General features: G+C 45.0%; 1 protein-coding gene across 5 annotated transcripts in view; it reads right to left on the bottom strand.

The window, feature by feature from the left end:
• Nucleotides 1–24,666, bottom strand: part of col18a1a (collagen type XVIII alpha 1 chain a) — a 268,123-nt gene that overhangs the window by 91,416 nt on the left and 152,041 nt on the right. For all 5 annotated transcript variants that reach the window (XM_073046613.1, XM_073046610.1, XM_073046611.1 and 2 more), the window contains 2 exons: nucleotides 16,728–17,269; nucleotides 2,438–2,515 (listed from right to left, as the gene is read on the bottom strand). In XM_073046613.1, coding sequence (XP_072902714.1) covers nucleotides 2,438–2,515; nucleotides 16,728–17,269 — 620 coding nt within the window. The remainder of the gene's footprint in view (nucleotides 1–2,437; nucleotides 2,516–16,727; nucleotides 17,270–24,666) is intronic.

The following is a 24,666-nucleotide window of genomic DNA, read 5'->3' as shown; positions in this document are numbered from 1 at the left end:
TCCAGGTTAAAAGTTGTAACATGAGCATCAGACTAATACAGGATATTATAGAGATAATCACTCTATATCAGAGCCGGACCAGACCCAGAAAGGAAGTGTAATGGGGCCATATGGCACTGAGCGTGGCTGATTTTTGCCACATTCTCCTGTTAATTCAAGATCAGATAATTATCTGCATCCAAAAAGCTTCCGGTCTTTACCACACTGAGTGACTGAGAACTGATCCTTCACAGGGTCCTGTCAGGTGAATTCAAAAACATTTCCCTAGACAAAGAAGTGTCCCCTCATCTCTGTCCCAAATTGCTGACCCCTTATTTTGAGCTCATTCCTGACACCCCAGCCAGGGGAAACATCAGCCCCATGTCTGGCCTGAATGTTGTGTGCTTCAATGAGATCACCTGCTATTCTTCTGAACAGGAGAGGGAAGAAATCGGTTTGCATGATCTCTCCTGACAATATGAACAAGCTATCCAGGAATCAACCTGGCCCAGCTTTACGCAGTCTCTCTGTTACAACTACATCTGACCCAAGGTATGGTGACCAGAACATGTACACAAAGTTCCAACCCCCTCAATAATTATAGCAAAATATTAAAAAGCACTTGAATCGGCAAGGCAGACGGATACCTGATGGTTGGCATGTTCGAGACAGGCTGAAGGACCCGTTTCTGTGCTGTATGGATCATTCTGTCTGCCATGTTCTCATCCATCCCAAAATCCCAAAGAAGCCCCTCTGTGTGCCTTTCTCATACTGCCAGCCAGCTTCGGTGTGGTTTGTCATTGACATAGAGGGTGAACAGCTGGGGCCCCACTTGCTCATAGCCTCCCAACCCAAACGTGACCTGTTTACTCCTGCGTTGTTTCTGTGTGTTTACAGATGCACAGTGCAAGGCAGTTTACTATCCCCAATCCCACGTTCTCTCATTTTGTTTAACGATTCCCATTATGTCGCCAGGGTCGTGTAGCGGTTAGCGTGAGGCTACTACAGCTTGGACCTTTCCGGCACCATCTGTAAGGAGTCTCTTTACATCCTCCCTGTGGAATTCTGGGTCTTCCCTGGGCGCTTCAGTTTCCTCCCACAGTCAAAGGCTTACCGGGTAGGCTAACTGGTCATTGTAAAATATCACCTTTAGGTAAATAGGCTGGAAGGGCTGGAAGAGCCTATTCTGCGAAGCGTCTCTAAATAACTTTCTAAAAACCTCACCGAGGGCCTCTGAAACCACTACACCCACAAGTCACTCTTTTTAAGTTGCTGGGCTACAACTTTAGAAAACTCTCAACAGTTAAACAGGATGTCCCTTCCATAAATTCTCGTTGACTCTGCCCACTTATTTAATAATAGATTTCAGCAGCTTCCCTGCGACAGACCTTAGGCTAACTGCTCCATCCTTTCTGAAGCTGTGGAATGACATTTGAGACCTTCCAGTCTGTGGGAACCATTCTGGAATCTGCGGAAATTTGGAAGATGACAACTTGAGTGTCCCCTATCTTCTATTTCTAGGATATAGATCATCAGGTCCTGAGAAATTAAGAGATTTTCAATCCCATTACTTCCTTCAGTTCAGTTACTTTGCTAATGTTAATTTCTTCCAGCTCCTCAATCACTTTCCATTATATCAATGAGGTTTTCTGTTTTTTTTCCAAGAGAACACACACAAATTACTTATTTAGGTTCCCTGTCTTCTTTAATCCTGTGTAGAACTTCTCCTATCTCAGTTTATAAGGGACTCATATTTGTTAATCATCCCCTTGTTACGTAGCCATAGAAACCTGAACCGTTTCCTTTTCTGTTTCTCACAAGGTTATTATCTTTAGGACCAGAACCATATCTTAAACAGCAAGCACAAATCCTTCTAATAAGAAGCCCAGAGACAGAGTTTATGCAGTACCACTATCTCTAGAACTGTATCAGACTTAATCTGTAGTCGGAAATCCACAGGAAACATTAACGCCACTTGTAGGTCAAAGTCAAAGTATTATCAAAATGCGTATATTTTCACCTTATACTACCTTGAAATTCATTTTCACACAGACATTTACAAGAAAATAAATACAATGGGATTTACAAAAAAACTAAACATAAGCAAAGACTGACAAACAACCTGTACACAAATGAGGACGATCTGTGCAAATAAGTGAATAGTACTGAGAATATGAGTTATTGAGTGCTTGAAAGTAACTGCAGGCTGTGGAATCTGGTCAGAGTTGAGGTGAGTGAAGTTATCCACCCTGGTTCAGGAGCCTGATGTTTATAGGTACATCTGTCCCTGAACCTGCAGCACCATTCTTAACCCTGTATCAGAGCAGGACTGCAGACAGAAAAACTGCCACTACTCAGGGGGTGCGGGTGTGTGTGCAAACATTAGAACACAGACAAGCATGAACATAATTCTGCAGCTCTCAAAGGGGGGGGAGACAGGAGGAAGAGCAGTTCTTACCTCCCCATCGTCGTCCTCTTCACAGTAAAACTGTGCTGCTCGAGGATCTCCCTTTATCCTCAGATCTTCAATCAAACCCTGCAATAAGATGGAAACTCTAGGCATTAGGTGATTGAAAATACAGTCTGGACAACAATCCCTTTTGTAACTATCAGTACATTTCATAGTCCACACATCTTCATCAGACAGCACACGCTCAGCCCAACACCACACACACCTCCACCCCAAAAGCACACACACTTTCTCTGAAGACCCCCATCACACGGTACCCCCTTACCCCGGCAGCACCCTCCCCCCATCAGACAGTACCTGCTCACCCAAAATCATAGATTGGTCATCTTCCTATATTTAGTAATATGAACTCATCTCGTTTGTCATTGCCTTAAATTTGCAACCCCCATCGTTACCTGTTGTTACTCAAGGGACAGAGTATTTTCCAGAAAGTTTCAGCCAGGCAGCAATGCTGGGCACAGTATATAGTCGTGGCTGTGCACCTGGCTCAATGTCCAGATTACCCACCATTCACTTCAATGGCAGAGAGCACACTCGTGATCTCCTTTTAGAACATGGCAAAGTCTTAAAGGACAGCAGAAGGGGGGAATCATCACTTACTAGTCTCAGCACCCATTATTATCTAAACTGGTATTAAAACTCTATAACTGCAGACTCTTGACGTCTCTCCCACAGCTCTCTCCACCTGTACTTTTGCAAATATCCCTTCCCCACACCATGTGACAAGCTCTCCCCCACCCTCCCCACATCAGCCCCAAATTAAATAAAGACCATTTTCACAATGTTTTTTGTTTATCAGAGACCATTTTGCATTGTAATCTTGGGAGTTCACGTAACCTTCATATTAATATGGTGCAGGAGCAGGCCTTTCAGCTTATTGGTTCATGCTAGCTCCATTTTCTCTCTCTCCTTATTCCCCCACATTGTTGGAACACAAACCCTTTCACACAAATTCACCATCTGCCCTTTGACCTTCCTGGCAATGACTGACACTAATGGGTGATTTCCTGGGTTGATGAGCATCCCAACTGGTCTCTGGGACGGGGAAAGAAACTGGAGCACTTGCTGGGAGGGACTCCGAGTGGATACATGGAGAATGTGCAAACTCCAAGTCAGATAGCACCGAGGGCAGGGATTGAACTTGCAGCTCCCTCAGGCATCACTCAGGCTACATCCACACTTGACCGGATAATTTTGAAAACACCGGTTTCACGTAAAAACGATAGGCATCCACACTAGGCGTTTTTAAAAATATCTGTCCACATTGAAACGGATATTTTGGCGAATCTCCTCCTACTGCGCATGCGCAGGACTCATCTACCGAAAACAAGCGACATGTTTGGTGTCGAATCTCGCCGTGAAAGTGCGCGTTTGTGTAGTTACAGACTAGAAAAACTTAAATAACGGGCAGCTGTTGGCTCTCGCGCAGGAGAACTTAAAAGTTTAAAAAAAAACAAATACTGCAGCATATGGAGGCAACCAACAGGGAGTTCACAGACAGATTGACCTGGCCGACGATGAACATTGAGAAACTGACGAACTCTGTTGCATTAATAAAGCAATAATAAAATTAACCTTGTTAAATGTATAAAACATGTCTGTATCAGTATTATTTTGTATTGCCATACACTGTTACATTAGGCTGTTACACATCTATTGTCAGAGAAGTACTTGCATAAATAGGTAAACCACTTTCATACGAGCAAGGACAGAAAACAGGGCAAAGTGAGTATACTTATTTATTCAGTAAGTTATGGGTCAAAGTATTTGGTGAGTACATTTCTAACTCTTCTGGCTTCAGTCTCGTTGCCATCTGTTCTGAAATTGTTAGATTGTGTGGGGGGTTGCGTTCAGGAAAACAATGAAATGGCGCACTGCCGTCTGACAGCGTTTTCAGATTTCTCCGGTTACCCCGTCCACACTGATCTGCCCGAGCAGTGTTTTCAAAATTACACACCCTGGACAGCATTTCTGAAATGCTCTGGTTTCGGGGGATGAAAACGCCATTTTAGTGTGGATGAAGGGTAAAAACAAAGAGAAAAGGCTTCGGTTTCGGATTTATCCGGTATAGTGTGGACTTAGCCTCAGTCTTGTAGTCACCGGTTGTGACGTCCTGTGTGTTGGACTGTAAACACTCCAGTGTGGCACCACACAACATCACACATCTCAGGGTAGGCTAGGAAATCCTAAATGAGATGCAATTGGTGTAATCCCTGAACCACCTACCTCAGTGTTAAAAAGGATTCTGTTTAAATTTAAAACTGGGGACAGAAATATCGTAAGTATATTTGAATTTCAGCATTAATAACAAAAACCCACAAGGGCCATGTTTTTCTGCACTTAGTCTGTAAAATATATTTCAATGGAAGAATTTGAGATTCACGGCCGTTAAGTGCTGCAATATATCAGGGTGTCCTGATTCCTGTGAAACACGGCCAGGTCATGACCATTGTCCCAGGATCAGATTTTGCAATGAATGCTTCCTCTCTCTTCCACTTCTCTGTCTCCTGTCCAGACGGCACATTTCTCTCTGTCGCCTACCATCGACTCTCCAAAAGCAATCATTCTTTGGAACATGAGCAAAGAACACAGCCCTCCAGAACAGCCGGATTTAGCTGTAAGCATACACAATTCACTGTCATAATCGGACCACTTTCAAAGGAAAATGAACAGGAAGAAATTAGCGGCTGTCAGTTGATGAAGGACCCTGACAATGACAAGGGTCAGGGAGAAGAAAGTTCAGTTGGCTTTGACTGGAGCAACTAATATGCTGTTTAAGTACAAGTGAGGTTCAGCCCACATGATGTTCTGCACAGTACTTTGGCCCTCTTCCTTCTTGCTGTTGGAATCGGTTCACGGCAGCTCATGCTGTGCTTGCGTGTTCTGTCCTCAGACAAGGCAGTTCAGTTGGCAAACAATCACTGTGCTTGGATTCTGCTTCTCAGCTGACTCACCTCTGCAAGGTTTTGTTTATTTCCGTGCCGGAGACGGGCAGGGAAAGGACAAGGCGAAAGCAAGCAGCTTACGGGCTACAGCATCAGTCTTCGGCTGTAGGCATGGCACAGGACGGGAGGATTCATAAGGAGCTGCTATAAAGGGCAGAACAAGAGCAAAGAAGAAGAAATCATTTCAGCACACTGTGGGAGCAACAGCCAGCTTGTTGATTAATCCCTTGTTTCAATACAAGGAGTGGCATTGTAGCTTTTAGAGGTTGGCGTAATGTCACTACTGTGCCAGCACCGCTGTCTGTACAGTGTTTGTACGTTCTCCCCGTGACCGCGTGGGATTTCTCCGGAAGCTCTGCTTTTCACCCACTTTCCAAAGATGTACGGGTTGGTAGGTTAACTGGTCAAGTGGGTGTAATTGGATGGTGCAGGGTCATTGAGCTGAAAGGACCAGTTACTGTGCTCTATCTCTAAACAGATTAAGTTGTTACTGTGTGCAATCCACTGCCCGCTCATCATTAACAGTATTGACAATTACCCGACTGAATGGATCTTCACAAAGAAATTTTGTCTGTGTGAATTTTGAGCTTCGGCACAGAACTGTTCACATGGACTCCCAGACATCCTACAGCCAACGTCCCCAAAGCAATGACCCTCTAACTGAGCCACGAGTTAAGAGCTTTCAAGAGCGTGCACTGCAGGTGGTGAGGCTGTCTGACATTTCCTGCGGGTCCGCCTCGATTCTGACCTCTGTGGTAGGAGTTGACTCATTCTAGGATGGCGGAGCTGTCGCCTTGCAGCTCCAGAGAGCCAGGTTCAATCCTGAGCCCGGGAACTGTCTGCTAAGAGCTTTGAATTCTCCTGGGTATTCTGCTTTCCTCCCACGTCCCATATCCATGTGTAATCAGTCACTGTAAATTGCCCCTAGTGCTGTGGATGAGGGGCAGAACCCAGGGAGGGGTTGGTGGGAGTGTGAGAAGAATTAAATGGGATTGGTGTAAGTAGATGGTTGATGGTCAGCAGAAATTGGAGGGGCAGAAGGACCTGGTACCACTCTGTGGACGGTAAGATGCCACTGGAAATCAGCATAGAGGGGCGTCCATTTAAAATAGAGGGGCAGGGAAATTTCTTTAGCCAGAGGGTGGTGAATTTGGAGAATTTGTTACAGAGGCAGCAGTGGAGGCCAGGTTGTCAGGTGTATTTAAGGTGGAGGTTGATAGGTTCTTGACTGGCCATGCACCAAAGATTACAGGGAATGGGGCTGAGGAGGGGGGGAGAAAACAAGGATCAGCCATGATTGAATGGCAGAGCAGACTCGATGGACCAAATGGCCTAATTCTGCTCCTATGACATATGGAAATCCAGATTAGGCATTTCAGTATACAAGGGGATGTTAGTCAGTACTTCAACAGCATCGAGTATACACTTGGTAATGCCTTTGATGCACTGAAAAGATACAGGGTGCTGTGTGGGAGTGTTTTGGACCAGGTCACATCAGGACAAATCAGCAGAAGGAATCCAAAGCCAAACCTCTTAAGAGAACTTTGCAGAAAGGTGCAGTTTCCCAGACTGAAGGCATTGTGGCCTGTGGTGGAGTAGAGGAAATTGAGATGAATCAGGGCCTGAATTAGGGCTTTCAGAGGCCTTGAGCAAGGGTTTAACGAGGTCCTGAGCGAGACTCTGAAGGAGGCCCTTGAGTGAGAGTTTAAGGATGCCTTGAGTGTCAAGTGAGCCTTTGAAGAGTTTGAAGAAAAGGCTATGTTTAAATATAAGACATTGCCGTATGTAATCTGGGAAGAATGATTACATTGAATGTGGACGAGAGTCCTCACCGAGGGTTTGGCTGCTTTTAATCACCATTCGTGGATTTCACTGACAGGAACTTTGACCCCTTCCCTTACATGCCTCATTGCAAAGGATTGTGATGGACCTCAGGCCCTGAGTTCTTCAAAAATGGACTTCGGCCTCTCCCATCTACCTTGAGAGGCTGGAGATTCTCCGCTTGATACGTTGGCTGACCACCACCAAAAGTCACAGGCAAGGCAGCTCCATAAAGAGAGGTGCAGCAGGATTGAATCTTTATTATCTGTTCCACCGGCCAGGGAAAAGTCGGCTACTGTAATACCTACTGAATGTTTCAAGGCACTCTTCAACTACAGGCAGTTAGTGGCACCAGTTAAGTGGGGCCTGAGGAAACCCGATCTGTTATGCTACAAGAAGTCATATTGGCGTTGAAATGAACATAGTTCCATGCTTGAGACTTAAGCTTGATAAACTGGAGAGGTGACGTCACTGTGCATTGATCTCAATGAGACATAATGGATTCTTTGAAAAGGTCCCGTCTGACTCCAGTGTCTCGGTGGAATTGGGGATGAGGTTTCTGTCTCACCCTTTACCCTAGCCTGATTTACACCAGTGTGGGTCAATAGATACAGCCGAATGGCCAAAGGTGTGAGATTAGTGCAACACCGCTTTAGGCACATCCACAAATCCCCGTAAAAATCCCATCCGGTAAGCGCTACAGGAGCCTCCGCTCCCGCACCAGCAGGCTCAGGAAGAGCTTCTTCCCTGAGGCTGTGACCCTGCTGAACCTCACATCACAGCGCTAAGCAGTATTGCACCCATATTGTACTGTCTCAGTACTTTTCTATTTGTGTGCTGTAGCACTTACTTTTTATTCGCAGTTATTTTGTAAATAACACTATTCTTTGCATTTCTGGTTAGATGCTAACTGCATTTCATTGGCTTTGTATCTGTACTTGGCACAATGACAAAAAATTGAATCAAATCTAATCTAGTCGAACCTTTAGGATTAGCGTTTGAGGATTGGGATCGCATGGTCTCGAACAGTGACAATTAGTCATTCTTTCTTCTGCGGAAAAGTTTTGTCCAGTTTTCCCTTTAGCGGGTGGTGTCTAGATTAGATGGCTTAGCTGGTGGGGTGATGTGGTAAAGTTACTGCCTCACTGCGTCAGAGACTCAGCTTTGACCCTGACCTTGGGTTCAGTCTGTATGGAGTTTGTTCATTGTCCCTGTGACTTTCCTCCCACGTCCCAAAGGCAGCAAGTGTTGTCGAGGTAGGTCGGCCACATTGACCGGCAGAGCAGACTTGGGGGACTGAATGGTCTAGTGAAGTATAACACGGGGGCAAAACTGAAAAGGGTGGTGAATACAGGTGTAGCATTTGAACTCATGCAGTACACAGAATAAGGTAGATGATCTTGTAGTGCAGCGGCAGGCTTGACGTTGTGGGCATCACGAGACGTGGCTGAAAGAAGATCAGAGTTGAGAGCTTAACATGCAAGGATACACCTTACCTTGAAAGTACAGGCAGGTAGGCAAAGGGGGTGGGGTGGCTCTGTTGGTAAAAAGTGAAATAAAATCCTTAGAAAGAGGTGACATAGGGTCAGAAGATGTAGAATCCTTGTGAATAAAGTTAAAAACTGAAAGGGTAGAAAGACCCCGATGAGAGCTACATGCAGGCTCCAAAACAGTAGTCAGGCCGTGGGATATAAACTTCAATGAGAAATAGAAAAGGCATGTGACAAGGGAAGTGCTACAACAGTTGTGGGGGATTTCAACACACAGGTCATTCAATATTGGGAAAATCAGGTCGGCGCTGGATCTCAAGAAAGAACTTGTAGGACGTCTCTGAGATGGCTTTTGAGAGCAGCTGGTGGCTGAGCCCACTCGGGGAAAGGCAGTTCCGAACTAGATGTTGTGTAATGAACCAGATTTGATAAGGGAGCTTAGGAAAATGAATACTTGGGAGACAGTGATCATCATAGGATTGAATTCATCCTGCATTTTGAGAGGGAGAAGACAAAGACAGATGTGTCAGTATTATAGGGGAGCAAAGCAAATTACGAGGCATAAAAGAGGAGCTGGCCAAAGCTGATTGGTTGGGTACACTATCAGGGATGGTGACAGAGCAGCAATGGCTGAAGTTTTGGGGGGGCAGAAGGTGCAGGATGGATACATTTAGAACATAGACATAGTAACCTACAGCATATTACAGGCCCTTCGGCCCACAATGTTGTGCGGACCACGTAATCTACTCTAGAAACTGCCTAAAATTACCCTACCACATAGCCCTCTATTTTTCTAAGCACCATGTGCCTATCTAAGAGTCTCCTATAACCTATAATTATAATAAATACACATAATTAAGACCCTATTGTATCCGTCGCCACCACCATCGCCAGCAGTGCATTCCACGTGCCCACCACTCGCTGTGTGAAAATCCCCCCTGTACCTACTTCCAAGCACCTTAAAACTACGTCCCCTCGTGCTAGCCATTTCAGCCCTGGGAAAAAGCCTCTGACTATCCACACAATCACTGCCTCTCATAATCTTCTACACCTCTATCAGGTCACCTCTCACCTTCTGTCGCTCCAAGGAGAAAAGGCCAAGTTCATTCAATCTATTCTCATAAGACATGCTCCCCAATCTAAGCATGCCTTTTTTTGAGTCCATGGATATACTTAAGGCAGAAGTTGATAGTTTCCTGATGGGTCAGGGCATCAAGGGATACGGCGAGAAGGCAGGTGTATGGGGTTGAGTGGGATCTGAGATCAGCCATGATGGAAAGGCGGAGCAGACTCGATGGGCTGAATGGCCTAATTCTGCTCCTATGTCTAATGGTCTTATGGGATTAAACTATATGCCCCCCAATAGCCATCAGAAAGTGAAAGAATAATTATGAAAAGAGATTATGGAAAAGTGTAGAAACAAAAGGGTTGTCACAGTGGATCAGAACTTCCTTAACACAAAATCCTTAGAATTGGACACAATATCTCAGTGCATTCAAGAGGGGTCCTTGAAACAGGATGTGAAGAGGCTAACTAAAGAAGAGAACATACTGGACCTGGTTTTGGGAAGTGAAGAAGGCCAGGTGTTAGAATTGAGAATGGGTGATCTTTTTGGGAATAGTGATCACAACTGATTATGTTTCAAGCTAGTTATAAGTAAGGATACAATCGGATCCCACTGGAAAGTGCCAAGTTGCTGAAAAAAGGCAAAGTATGGCAGGATAAGACAGAAGCAGCTGCAGTTGGACAAATCTGCTTCTGACATTTGGAACTGTTTAAGACCAGCTGATCAGGAGTATGTTCCAGGAAAAAGCACAAGGATGATAAGGTAAGGGAACCTTGGAAGACCCAAGAAGTCCTAAATTTAGTCATGTAGAAAAAGGAATTGTATGTAAGGTTTTGTAACCTGAATTCATACTGGCCCCTTGTGGAATGCAAATGTAGAAGGGAAGTGCTCAAGCAGGTGATTGGTCGGGAGAAAAGCATCCACGGTGAGGAGGATCAAGGAGAATCCCAAGGCACTTCATACTCACATTAAGAAAAAGAAGATAACTCAGGTGAGGGTAGGTCAACTCAAGGATAAAGGAGAGAATTTGTGCTTGGAGTCAGAGCAAGTGGCTGAGGTACAACACGAGTACTAAGGCTTGGTATTTAGTGAGGAGGAGGTTTTGGAGGAGAGTGAAGGCAGAGTGAAGCTTGCTAAAGTGCTGGGACATTTGGAGATTAAGGACGAGGTAGTGCTGGATCTTCTGAGTTCCCAGGACCTGATGGCAATAATCCCAAAAGAAGTAGGTGAGGAGACTGCCAGTGAGCCTCATGTCAGTGGTGAGGAGACTATTGAGAGGATACTGAGGGAGCGGATTCATGTGAATTTAGAAAGATATGGCCTGCTTAGGGACAGTCAGCATGTCTTTTTGTGGGGCATGTCAAGCCTTACAATCTTGATTAAATATTTTGAGGGGGTGACAAAGGTGTTTGATGAGGATAAGGAAGTGGACATTATCAACATGGACTTCAGTGAGGCATTTGATGAGGTCCCTTGTGGTAGGTTGATTCAGTGTGAATTGCAAGTTTGGATTTGGAAATAGATTCCCCATGGAAGACAGAGAATAGGGGTGGAAAGCTGTTAATCTGGCTGGAAGTCATTGAAACGTAGAAACCCTACAGCACGATACAGGCCCTTCAGCCCACAAAGTTGTGCTGAACATGCCCCTATCTTAGAAATTACTAGGCTTACCCATAGCCCTCTATTTTTCTAAGCTCCATGTACCTATCCAAAAGTCTCTTAAAAGACCCTATCGTATCCGCCTCCACCACCGTTGCCGGCAGCCCATTCCACACACTCACCACTCTCTGCATAAAAAAACTTACCCCAACATCTCCTCTGTACCTACTCCCCAGCACCTTAAACCTGTGTCCTCCTGTGGCAACCATTTCAGCCCTGGGGAAAAGCCTCTGACTATCCACACAATCAATGCCTCTCATCATCTTGTACACATCTATCAGGTCACCTCTCATCCTCTGTCGCTCCAAGGAGAAAAGGCCGAGTTCACTCAACCTATTCTCATAAGGCATGCGCCCCAATCCAGGCAACATCCTTGTAAATCTCCTCTGCTCCCTTTCTATGGCTTCCACATCCTTCCTGTAGTGAGGCGACCAGAACTGAGCACAGTACTCCAAGTGGGGTCTGACCAGGCTCCTGTAGTCTGTACTGTTGGTGCTGGAACCTCTGTGCTTCTGATGCATACAATATCAATGATTTGGATGAGAATATATACAACTAAATTAGCACATATGGGGGTGAGAACAAGACTGGTGGAATTGTGGACAGTGTTAAGGACTATCAAAGGATACAGTGGGATACAGTTACAGACATGGGCAGATAGAATTTAATCCAGGCAAGTTTGAGGTGTTGAATTTTGGGAGGTAAAATGATATGAGGAAGTATACAGTTAATGATAAACCCCTCAATAGCAATTGGGTCAAAGGGATCTTGGGTACAAATCTATAGTTCACTGATAAAGGCTGATGGATAAGGTGGTAAAGGAGGCATATGGTAAACTTGCCTTCAATGGTATAGGCACTGAATATAAGAGTAGGGAAATCACGCTACAGCTAACATAAAACTTTATAGCCAGCCTGCATTTGGGAGTTTTTGGGCAGTTCTGGTTGCCCCATTATGGGAAGGTTGTTGAGAGGGTGCACACCAGGATGCTGCCTGGATTAGAGGGTCTGAGCTATAATGCAAGGTCAGACAAGTCTGGGTTGTTATGTCTGGGGTGTGAGGGGCTAAGGGGAGATCTGATAGAGGTTTTTAACATTATGAATGGCTTAGATCGAATAGACTGTGAAAACCTTTTCCCTAACTTTGAAGTTTAAAAAATTAGAGGACATACATTTAATGTTAAGTGGTTGGGGGTGGATGGGGAGTATAAAGGAGCCAGTTTTTTTTTACACCGAGACTGGTTGGAACCTGGAAGAGGCTACCCAAGGTAATAGTGGAAACTGACAGTTTTGTGCACTTAACAGGCTTTTAGAGGAAACATAAATATGAAAGGAACTGGATGATTCAAGGGTAGAGATATTCAGTATAAATTGGGCTCATCATTGGGGGCTGAATTTCTGTCCAATTGTGTGACATATGCTCTAGATCTTTAGATTTCCCATTTCGCTTATTATCTCCCTTTGTCTTACAGTGGTTTCAATAACAAGCACACTTGGTGCATTCTAGCGAAGTTTCACTGAATTTGCCCAGCTCATATGGAGAGAATCCCTCATCCTTTATCTTGATGCTTTCCTCCTGCACCTATTTCTGCCACTAACCAAACTGCTTTGTGTCATGTGTATCCTGTTGTTGAAACCACTTTGGAGCACTCTGTACAATCTTGGTGTCCTTGTTTAAGGAAGGATTTTAATATGTTGGAAAGAGATTACAGAAAATTTTGTAGACAATACCAAGAATGGATGATTTAATTTATGAGGAGAGGTTAGACAGGGTAGGTTTGTAACCCTCCCCTCTTTTTACTCAAGAGAGATTGAAGCACCTGATATCCTGAGTGGTCTGGACCAGATGGATGTGGAAAGGATGAGAGGGAGAATCTAGGACAAATGCCCATTGTTTAAGAAATTAGAGGTAATCCATTTTAAGATAAAAAGAGAGATAAATCTCTATCTTTAGAATTCACAGATATTCACCACACCATCTAGGACATCTCCTCTTCTCATTACTAGCATCAGGGAGGAGGTACAAGAGCATTAAGCTATACAGTCAGTGTTTTAGGAACAGCTTCTTCTCCTCTGCCATCAGCTTTCTGAACAGACAATGAACACTATCTCACTATTTTGCTTTCTTCTTACACCACTTTTTCAGGTTTAATATGTTGTGAAATTTGTTAACTTAGTGGCAGCAGCACAAAGAAATACATGATTATACAGAAAAACAACAAGTAAATCAATTACAGTGAGCATATATAAGTGTAGTAGATAGTTAAATTAAAAATAGTGCAAAAACAGAAATAATAAAAAAGTGAGGCAGTGTTTGTGGGTTCATTGCCCTTTTCGTAATATAGTTATAAGATACATATTTCTTATAGTAGTTTTAATAGCAGGAGAGAAGAAGCTGTTCCTGAATCACTGAGTGAGTGCCTTCAGGCTTCTGTACCTCCTTCCTGACGGTAACAATGAGAAGAGAGCATGTCCTGGGTGATAGGGGTCCTTAATAATGAACACTGCCTTTCCGAGATGTCTTGGATGCTACGGAGGCTAGTACCCATGATGGAGCTGACTAATTTTACACCCTTCTCTAGCTTCTTTCGTGTCAGTACCTCCAGTTGAACTCTGTCTTTTTGTGTGTTTCCCCTAGCCATCAGTCTGTGGTTTTGTATTGCCATGTGCTCCTGTCCCCGCTCCTGCTCTACTCCGGCCCCCGTATTACTGAGTACTCCATCTCTCATCTGTTTCTCATTATTACCTGTTTTGCTGCCATTTCTGTCTCATTGTGCTCCACCTATCATCTGCCTCTCTGTTTATTGCTTAGTGTATTTTCACCTGTTTGTTACCAGATTGTGCCAGTGAGTTTTCCTGAACCTTTCCAGCATTCATATCTGAACTCTATCTGTCCGAATATTGACTCTGCCCGTTTCCCGATTCTGGTTTTTGGATTTCTCTGGAATTTTTGATCTCTGCCTGAACTTTGACGCTGACTTTGTTGCCCCTCTGGATTTGCTGCTCAGTAAGTATCACAGTGTCACAGTACTTGGTCTGTGATTGGGTCCCTGCTTCAGCACCCTGATGTTTTGATCCTGGACAATAGCACCCCCCCCCCCCCACCCCTCAAATACCAGACAGTGATACAGCCTGTCAGAATGCTCTCCACGGTACATTCTTCAAAGTTTCTTCAGTGTTTTAGGTGACAAGCCAAATTCCCTCAAACTCCCAATGTAACAAAGCTGTTGTCTATATTTCTTAATATGACCTATAGTTACTATAAATATAGTTAAGATATATATTTCTATTAAAACCTATAGTGGTTTTTATGCATTGCACAGTACTCCTGCCACAAAAGAATGTATTTCACAACATATGCCAGTGATAATATGCCTGATTCTGAATAAGAGTTGAAGGTTTACTTGAGATAGACATGAACCCACAGTTATAGATACAAGGGGATGTGTGGCCTCCTCCTCCACTTAATTTATCCATATATATTGCATATGCTCCCAGGATTTGTGTGACTACTCTGCTTCTTCGTAAAGTAACAGGAAAAAATTCTGATCATCCCAACCCCTGAGATGATTGAGAGCATCAGTTGTACTTCAACTGGTATCACCCCTCATCTCCAAGACAGAAAGTCATAGCTTCAGGTCCCATTGCAGAGTCTTGAACCCATAATCCATCATGGTTAGTACATTCCTTTGGCTTTATGGCTGTGGGCTTGTCTTTATAGCAAGTTACAGGTCTTGAGATTATCTGTAGATGAGCAAAGGGAGTTCTCCCCAATCCTGGCCAACATATGTCTCTCGACAAACCCCAGGAAGACTCATTCTTTTCTAAGTATCATCGTGCTGCCTTTGGGTCTTGCGCTGCACCAGTTCTTTCCCCAAATTACGACAGTAACTTCTCTTCAAAAGTGCGTAAATGATTGCAAAGTGCTTTAGGAAGTCTTTCACTCACAAAGACTGCTATTTAAATGCAAGTATTTCTATTGCATAAATTGGTGTGCATTCCAAAACAGAGAAATAATTGTTTTTTAAACACCAGCCACTTTTCTGAAAAATATTGCTGTCAAACATTCTTTGTCACTATCTTCACACTGCAAGAGGAAGACAAAGGTGCCCCTGTCAGGGGTAACTTGAGCTTTCCCACAGTAGATATAGCCACAGTCTCAATTACATGCCAAAGGAATACATCTGTAACTTGGTTCATCCGTGAACCAATGAAATATGACAAGCATGACCACATCATAGTCCAATCACTCAGCAGCCTACAGAATGCCCTTAGCTAATTGTGATCCATTTAAGGCAGTCTTATTTGAATTCTTTGATGTACAATGAAAGGAGCTCTTATCTCTGGGAAAGAGGTGACCTCTAACAGAGGTCTCTAAAGTTATGAAGGATCTTGGTAATGGCAAATTTGGAGAAGAGGCACAATGACGCACATCTAGAGCAGATGCCTCCTGTCTCACAGCTCCAGGCACCCCAGGTTCAATCCTGGTCTCAATTGCTCTCTGGGGCTGAGAGGAAAATTGGATCAGCCATGATGAAATGGCAGTGTAGACTTGATGGGCTAAATGGCCTAATTCTGCTTCTATGGTCTTATGGCGTAGAGTTTGCACCTTCTGTCTGTGACTGTGTGTTTGTTCTGGTTTTCTTCCACATCATTCTTTATTCTACATACTGCTTTGCCACCTTCTCATTGACTGAAAAGTTGTTTAGAACAGTCCCTACGGCCCACGGTGTTATGCCAAACTAATTAAACGTAATTAAACACCGAACTAATCTCATCCCTTGTACCCACTCAAGGTCTTTGGCCATTCGTGTGCCAATCGAACAGTCTCTTAAATGTTTCTGTTTGTATTTGTTTCCACTACCATTAATGGCAGTGTATTCCGGGTCCCACAATCCTGTATAAAAATAAATCTGCCCCACACATCTCATTTGAACTTGCCCCTTCTCACCTTAAATACATGCCCTCTAGGGAGAAAAATACCTTCTGTCTACTCTATTTATACCTTCAATCTGCTCTCATAATCTTATAAATTTCCATCACGTCTCTCCTCAACTTCCGCTGATCCAGAGAAACGATTCAAGTCTGTCCTAATTCCCCTTATAGTCCATGTTTACTTTATTTCCCAATTTAGATGGAGGAACTTTACTCTGAAATGGAGATTGTCTGTCCCTCCACAGATGCTGCCTGACCTGCTGAGCATTTCCAGTATTTTCTGTTTTGCATTTTAAATATCAGCAAAGATGCAGTGGGCCAAACACTCTAAATCCTCAGGCACATCGCACACACAGCTCTTACCAAGAACTTATCCGGATCTGCACCACCAGCCAAGGCGACAAAAACGCCGGAGGAGTCATCAAGCTCCATTTCATCTGGAGACCTTTCAAAGCGTTGACTCTCGGGCGGCTCGCAGCCATTGTAGAAGGAGACGATGTCATCTTTTACGCTGATGGAAAACTTGGTCCACTTGTTGGTCAGCTGCTGCACCCAGAAAGAGGCAGCCTCATAGGACTGCTCCGAACCCGGCTCCGTGTAATAGAAAATTATTCTCTGGCGTTCATTCTCAACCGCTGAGAGCTTAACTCCAATGTAGATGATGGTCTGCTTGGCGTTTGTGATGGCAAAGAGGACACCACTCTTCATGGACGTCGGCATTATCGAGAAGAAGAGGGAGAAGTCACGGAAGAAAGGATTTTGGAAGTGGGCTTTGGCCTGTTGGCCAGTGTTCACATCTGGACCAAACTTGTAGGATGGGTTCAGGTCAGCATCATACACCACAGCTATCTGCTGAGGAGGAGGGTCTCCTATCAACTGGAGCAGGGACACGGTGCGGTCATCATCTACAGAAGAAGAAAAAAAGAGAAAAGGAGCTGGATTTACTAACCAAAGATTACCAAACCATCAAGACCAAGGCAAACCGGTCTTCTCAACACTGACACCTCCCCCCAATAATAAAGCTACTGGAATACTGTCTCCCATGGATGCTAGCACTCACTGTGGTGAACAGCAGCAGTAGATGGTTATTGGCAGGAGAAAACACTCTCTTCTATTGTCAATGCATTCACCAATATACTTTACATCAGCGATTCCTGGGCACTGAGATTAGCAGGAGCCTCAAGCAAGTTTCCTAAACATGAGCCTTGCACAATGGAGACTAATGCCATTCACTCCCATCCCATCTGAAACCAGTCATTTCTGCACCAATCACATAGAAATTCCTTCTTTCGGAAGGGCAGTGAATCTCTGATATGCTTTGCCCCAGGGAGGTGTGGAGGCTCGGTCGTAAGAAATACTTGCTGGTTGTGGCAAGCAAATGTTTGAAAGCTGAGGTGATTGAGCTCAGTAGGGATCCAGTGTAGTGAACGAGCTGAGGGCCTGGGATAGGTCAGCCATGATCATAATGATTGGGAGAGCATGGCAGGCCTGAAAAGCCTGGTAGCCTACCCCTGCTCCTTTATTATGTTCAATGCACAGCGCGTTGCCCTAAGTCATATACAAAGACATATCTCCAAAGAAATAGACCCAATTTCAAACCGCAGTGACCATACAGAGTTCCACTCATCTAACCAGCTCACTCTTCCTCTCTCTCACTCACACACTGGTTCTGCAAATCTGTCATTCACCACCCAAATTCAATTAATTAGGTCATATTTTAAATTAATTACATAAGTGAAATATTTTAATAAGTATGCACTGCAAATTATTGTAGGGCTCCATTCCCCAATTAACTGGTGACACATCCTCCCTTTACACTCGAGTCCATTCCTCAGCAGCTTTCCCTCTATGCAGTGCTGCCTTCATCACATCCAAGCAGAATTTCTCTCTTCCTCTGCTCCTGCAGACTATCATCCCCAAGTTTGTTTTCCAAAGTTCCACCATGATGCTCTCCTCTCCCTGACTTCCCGATTAGGTTTCCAGCTCCAAGAAGGCTCCAGTCAAAGTTGCAGAGAGCATCCTGTGTGCCCATGGACAGGACAAGTTCCCCTTTTTCACTGCCCAGCTGTTTGCAACTGGCTTGCAGAAATCCCCTCCTGTCAGGTGAACTTTGGCCACAACATCTCTGACAAAGATTGACGACTCGTGCCTGGCCCATGCCTGTTCAGATACATTGTACAACACTAAATGTTGTGACATAGGGGAGAGCAGAGCTTCACTTCCAGATGAGCTCAATGCCTTCTCTGCTCGCTTTGACCACCAGGACAGGGAGGAGCCATCGCATACCCCCATGTTTCCCAATGATCTCTTGTACTCAGCGTCTGAAGCTGACATGCAGGCTGCTTTCAGGAGAGTGAATCCAAGGAAAGCATCCAGTCCAGATGGAGTATCTGGCTGAGTACTGAAGACCTGAGCTGACCAACTGGCTGGTGTATTCACGGATATCTTCAGCCTCTCTCTCCGGCATTGTGTGGTACCCGCATGCTTCAAGCAATCTTCAATCATACTGGTACCCGAGAGGAGTGTAGTAACTTGTTTCATTGACTGTCCCCAGTGGCACTTACATCCACAGGGAAGAAGTACGTTGAGAGACTGGTGTTGAAGCATATCAGCTCCTACCTGAGTGGCCACTTGGATCCGCTCCCATTCACCTACCGAAGCAAAAGATCTACAGCAGATGTCATTGGCTCTTCACACAACCCAGGAACATCTGGACAGCAAAGGTGCAAACATCAGGATGCTCTTTATCAAGTACAGCTCAGCATTTAATACCATCGGCGCCTCAAAACTAATCAGTAAACTCCAAGACCTGATCCTCAATACCCTCTTGTGCAATTGGATCCTCACTTGTAGATCCCAGTGAGTTTGGATTGGCAAAAACATCTCCTCCACAATCTCCATCAGCACAGGAGCACCACAGGGATGTGTGCTTAGCCCCGGCTCTACTTGCTTTACACCTGTGACAGCGTGGCTAAGTACAACTCCAACACCATATACAAGTTTGCTGATGACACCACTGTTGTGGGATGTATCAAAGGTGGTGACAGGAGGGAGATTGAAAATCTGACTGAGTGGTGTCATAACAACAACCTCTCACTCAATGTCAATGAGACCAAGGAACTAATTGTGAACTTCAGGAGAGGGAAACCAGAGGTCCATGAGCCAATAATCATCAGGGGATCAGAGGTGAAGAGGGTCAGAGACATGTCTTAGGCTACATCCACACTAGACCGGATAATTTTGAAAACACCGGTTTCGAGTAAAAATGATAGGTGGGGGACGAAAACGCTGTTTTAGTGTGGACGGAGGGTAAAAACGAAGAGAAAAAGCTTCGGTTACGGATTTATCCAGCGTAGTGTGGATGTAGCCTTAGATTCATGATATATAAACATAATTGCAAATAAAACACAACAGCGCCTCTACTTCCTCAGAAGTCTGTAGAGATTCAGCATGTCATCAAAAACCTTGGCAAACATCTATAGATGCATGGTAGAAAGTGTGCTGACTGGCTCCATTATGGCCTGGTATGGGAACACCAATGCCTTTGAGCAGAAAATCCTACAAAAGGAAGTGGTTTCGACCCAGTACACCATGGGTAAGACCCTCCCAATTATTAAGCACATCTACTTGAAATGTTGCCATAGAAAAGCAGCATCTATCATCAAAGATCCTCACCACCCAGGCCATGCTCTCTTCTCGTTGCTGCCATCAGGTAGAAGGCATGTGCCTCAGGACTTGCACCACCAGGTTTAAGAGCAGTTACTACCCACAGAAAAAGAATCTCAGGGTTGTATGTGGTGACATGTATGTACTCTGATAATAAACGTTCCTTTGAACATTGCTTGTGGTGGAGAAGGCTGAGGTTTCTCCTGAGATTGATGGCTGGATTCATTTGGAGTGAGTGGACCATGTGCTCAGCATTGCATCCATTGGTCCTCCCTCCAATAGCCCTGGTTGGGGTTTTGGGGCGGGGGGAAGAAAGAAAGAGAGAAAAAGAGAAAGTGAGATAGAAAGAGAGAGAGAGAAAGAAAAAGAACAAACCATCAGTAGTGGTCTATGTTCAGAAGCTTCTGGTGACCTATCCTGAACATCAAGTCAGAACTGGAGTAGCGTTAGGAAAGAAGAAAGCTTTTTCCACACCATCCACTTTCCTCACTCCACATCTGGCTGAACATCAGTGGATAATTAGGTTGAGAAAGATTGTTTAACCAGTTTTGCCCTTCCAGAAAGAAGCCTCTGCATTCTGTCTACTGTGGCATCCAACTGTTTACTAAATGACCACATTTATTTCTCCATCAGGGAGTCCAGTACACGTGCACACACACCACTGCATGCATAAACATGCCGTTATTCACCACTGCAAGCAGACAGATAAACAGGAATGAATCACATGCATAATGTTTAAAAAAATAAGATAATTCAATTAATCGACATCTAAACAACCTCTGAAGTTGAAAAGTCTGATGTACTCAGCTAAGCTAATTCCATCAGTACTTCATTACAGTTTGTAACACAGTGACATCAATATCCAGTTATTGGCTTAAAGCTTTTAGACAGTGGCTTTGAAGTGTTTCTGTGCACATTCACATTAAAGACCATCTGAAAAATACAGAAAACTAAAAGCTCTTAACAATAATCCCTTCATCATGAACAACTGGGCAACTGTGCTATAATTGGAGTGTATTGGCCACTGATAAAGCTCAACTTTCATGTCATGAGGTTTGACGCGAGATAATTTCCAAAACTCATTCACTGCTGCGATGAGGATTCTGGAGACTAAGTTCAGCACTGATCTTAAGCTGCTTTGGTTCAGACATCTCGTGGTCTCTTCAGAACAGTACTCAAATTACTTAAATCTCCACTCATTCCTTTTAAATGGTATAGCAAAGCCATGGTTGTAAAGCACAGTAACAGGCCACTTCGGTCCATGCTGAACTGCACCCACTCACATTAATCTCATTTACCCGATTGTCCAGAGTTTGGTCCAAATTCTAGCTTTAATGAGAATGAGTAATGGAAAAGACCTGCAGATGAGTAAACATTTCCACGAAGACTGGAAGCAGGAGAAATGGAGAGGAGAATATTTTTTTAAATCTACAGATGCTGGAAATCTGAAATAAAAACAGAAAATGCTGGAAACATCCAGTAGGCCAAGCAGCAACTGTGAAGAGAGAAACTGAGTTTACGTTTCAGCTCAAAGATTTTCGGCAGCGCCAAGTGGAGATGGGACCCCCCCCCCCCATGTCCACTGAGATACATAACTAGAGATTACTGCTAGACCTTGACCGCAGTGTAAAGCAGTGGGTCTCAGTCCAATGTCTCCAGCGCACTGTTTTGCCCAGGTGATGCCTGGGAATCGGGTGTGTATCGGTGAGGTGGGGGGGACAGATGACTCACTGCGCGCTGCAACGGTGACCCATGAAGGTAAAGTTGCGAGCCACTGGTCCAGGGCAAAGGGAGAGTTGGCTGGACTGAAGTGTGAAGCCCGTACCCAGTAGAGCAGCTACAGTCTTATCGTTGCCACTGCGATGGAAGACCGAAGCAGCAGGAGGCTTTTCACACAGATGGAGGTCAATTCTGCTCCATTTACCCGCCTTTCCTTCCTGTCCGCCTGCCGGACAGAAATCCGACGCAATAGCTTCGGAGATTTCAAAGCAGCAATGGCTTTGTGGGGAGAGCTGCAGATGTCCACTGCCGGGTCTGAGGGAACCTTGCTTTGGCACGGCGAGGCTCTACTGGGCTCCGTCATAGAGTCACAGTCTCCTACTTCCAACCTTTCCAATGCATTCCTCACGAGAAGGGGAGAGACTGCAAACAGCAACAAACCTTTATAGCCTTCAGAGATGTCAAGTGCTCTAGAAGTGGAATCGCAGAGACGAACAGCACAGAAACAGGCCCTTCGGCCCATCAAGTCCATGCCAACCATCAACCACACACTGACACTCATCCTACATTTATCTGATTTTCTTAATCTGTCCACCTTCCCATCAACTCACATTCAATTCTACCACTCACTTTTACACCAATTAACCTTGCAGCCCACAGGTCTTTGGGCTTGTGGGAGAGTGCCCGAGTGAAACCCACACAGTCACAGGGAGAATGTGCAAACTCCACATAGGTGGCACCCAAGTCAGGTTGAACACGGGTCTCTGGCACTGGGAAGTAAAGCAGCACCTCTATTGTCTACAATCACACAAGGATTTGTATGGCAAGGTCATTAAAAGCCACGCAGTTTCAGTTTTGAGGGATAAGTATTGGAAATGTTTTTCTGTGGGAAAACTCCTCTACATTTCTTCAAAAGTAGTGTGTTTGAGAGCAAAGAGCAACCTGATGGTCACGCTTTTGTACGACGGCAGAGCGTCAGTGCAGACCAGCCTCGAGAATCGCGACACCCTCATCGGCACAAGTGGCACTAACTGAACCACGCTTGGGAAAACGAGGAAATGGGGAAACACGGAACCTCTCAATCAAACAAAACCAAGTGAAGATGCTGGAAATTGGAAACAAGACCAGCAAATGCTCGGCACAGTCAGCAGGTCAAGCAACATCTCTGGAGAGAGAGAGACAGAATTACGTTACCCCAAACCAAAATTATCTCTGTTTCTCGTTTCACAGATGCTACCTGACAAGCTGCATCTTCCTGATTTTGCTCCAGTTCCAGCATATGCAGCCTCGTATCTCTGAACTCCCCAGTACATCCTTCAACCGCAAGCTCACCTGCTAATGACTAGGGCAGTAACTCATTAGCCTTCACTGTGCACACAACCTAGGGGCGGGCTGATCAATCCCATGGTACCCTGGCACCAGAAATCTGAGCGGGCACATGCCAAGCAACATCAACGTAGGCAATACTCAACTGCGTGCACATCCATTTCTTCTGACTTTTGCAAAAAAAATCAATATAGGTTATAGACTGTGTGGAACAATTTTGGTCCAAAGGGAAGTTAAAGCTACAAAAGAAAATGTTAAACAAGGAAAGAGGGAAATGGAGAAGAAGGAAAAGGGGGGTGAGGTGTAGGTTTGGGAAAGATGGAGAAGGGGGAGAGAGGAGTGGGATGAGGGAAGAGGGAGAAGGGGGAGAGAGGAGTGGGATGAGGGAAGAGGGAGAAGGGGGAGAGAGGAGTGGGATGAGGGAAGAGGGAGAAGGGGGAGAGAGGAGTGGGATGAGGGAAGAGGGAGAAGGGGGAGAGAGGAGTGGGATGAGGGAAGAGGGAGAAGGGGGAGAGAGGAGTGGGATGAGGGAAGAGGGAGAAGGGGGAGAGAGGAGTGGGATGAGGGAAGAGGGAGAAGGGGGAGAGAGGAGTGGGATGAGGGAAGAGGGAGAAGGGGGAGAGAGGAGTGGGATGAGGGAAGAGGGAGAAGGAGGAGGAGGAGGGAGGGAGAAGGAGAAGGAAGGGGGTGGAGGAGGGGGAGGGAGAGCAAAGTGTGAATTGGAGGTGGGAGAGAGAATGTGAAAAGGGAAGAGAGGGAGGAGAGAGAATGAATCAGAGATAGAGAGAGGGTGAGAGAGAGGAGTGCAGTAGAAATCTGGATATACATATTGTATGTAGAGAGAGGGAAAGATAGACAGGCAAAAGTGGGGGAGGAGCACAAGAGCGAATCTACGAAAAAGCCACCAGGGAAGTGGCAGATGTCCCACGACATCCATAAATCACTGTGACTGACGTACTGAAGAGGTGAGAGCTGCCAGTGATCATTCTCTCTGAGTAACTTTGCATGGGAAAGGAAATCTAGCTCTGCAACACGCTGGTTAGTGACAGATGCTTGATTTCAAGAACACTAACTTGGCCAAATGAAACAGCCGGTACAGGGTAGTTCAAGACTTCTTAACCTTGGGAAAATTCATCACGTGTAAATGAGCAATTCTGGAGCAGGGGAAACTGTAATCCTTTAACAACCCAATTCATCAGTACATTTTTTTCTACTCCCCCAGTTAATTGCTGGCAAAGAAACTCCCTTGTTGAAAACAAAATAGAACATTGTCACTGCATAGCTATGCAGCCATGTTACACCAAATCCATCCTATTGGTTAACTGCAGCCTTGCTCCCTGTATTATCTCCTACAATGGCTCTTGTCCTGGTGAGCTGGAGGTCGCTGGTGCTTGTTGCCTCACAACACCAGACACCCGGGCCCAGCTTTGACCTAGGGCCCTGTTTGCACAGAGTTTGTTCCTCCTCCTTGTGAATCCGACATCCCAAAAGTGTGTGTGCTGCTAGCTTAATTGATCGCTGGGAAGAGCTGATGGGGATATGTGGGGAGAATTTAAAATAAAAGGCATTAATGTCAGAACCAGATTTAATA

This window comes from Hemitrygon akajei, chromosome 5, assembly GCF_048418815.1.
Source record: "Hemitrygon akajei chromosome 5, sHemAka1.3, whole genome shotgun sequence".
NCBI lineage: Eukaryota > Metazoa > Chordata > Chondrichthyes > Myliobatiformes > Dasyatidae > Hemitrygon > Hemitrygon akajei.
The sequence above is the reverse complement of the archived record's forward strand: the minus strand, read 5'-3'. Positions and strand labels throughout refer to the sequence as shown.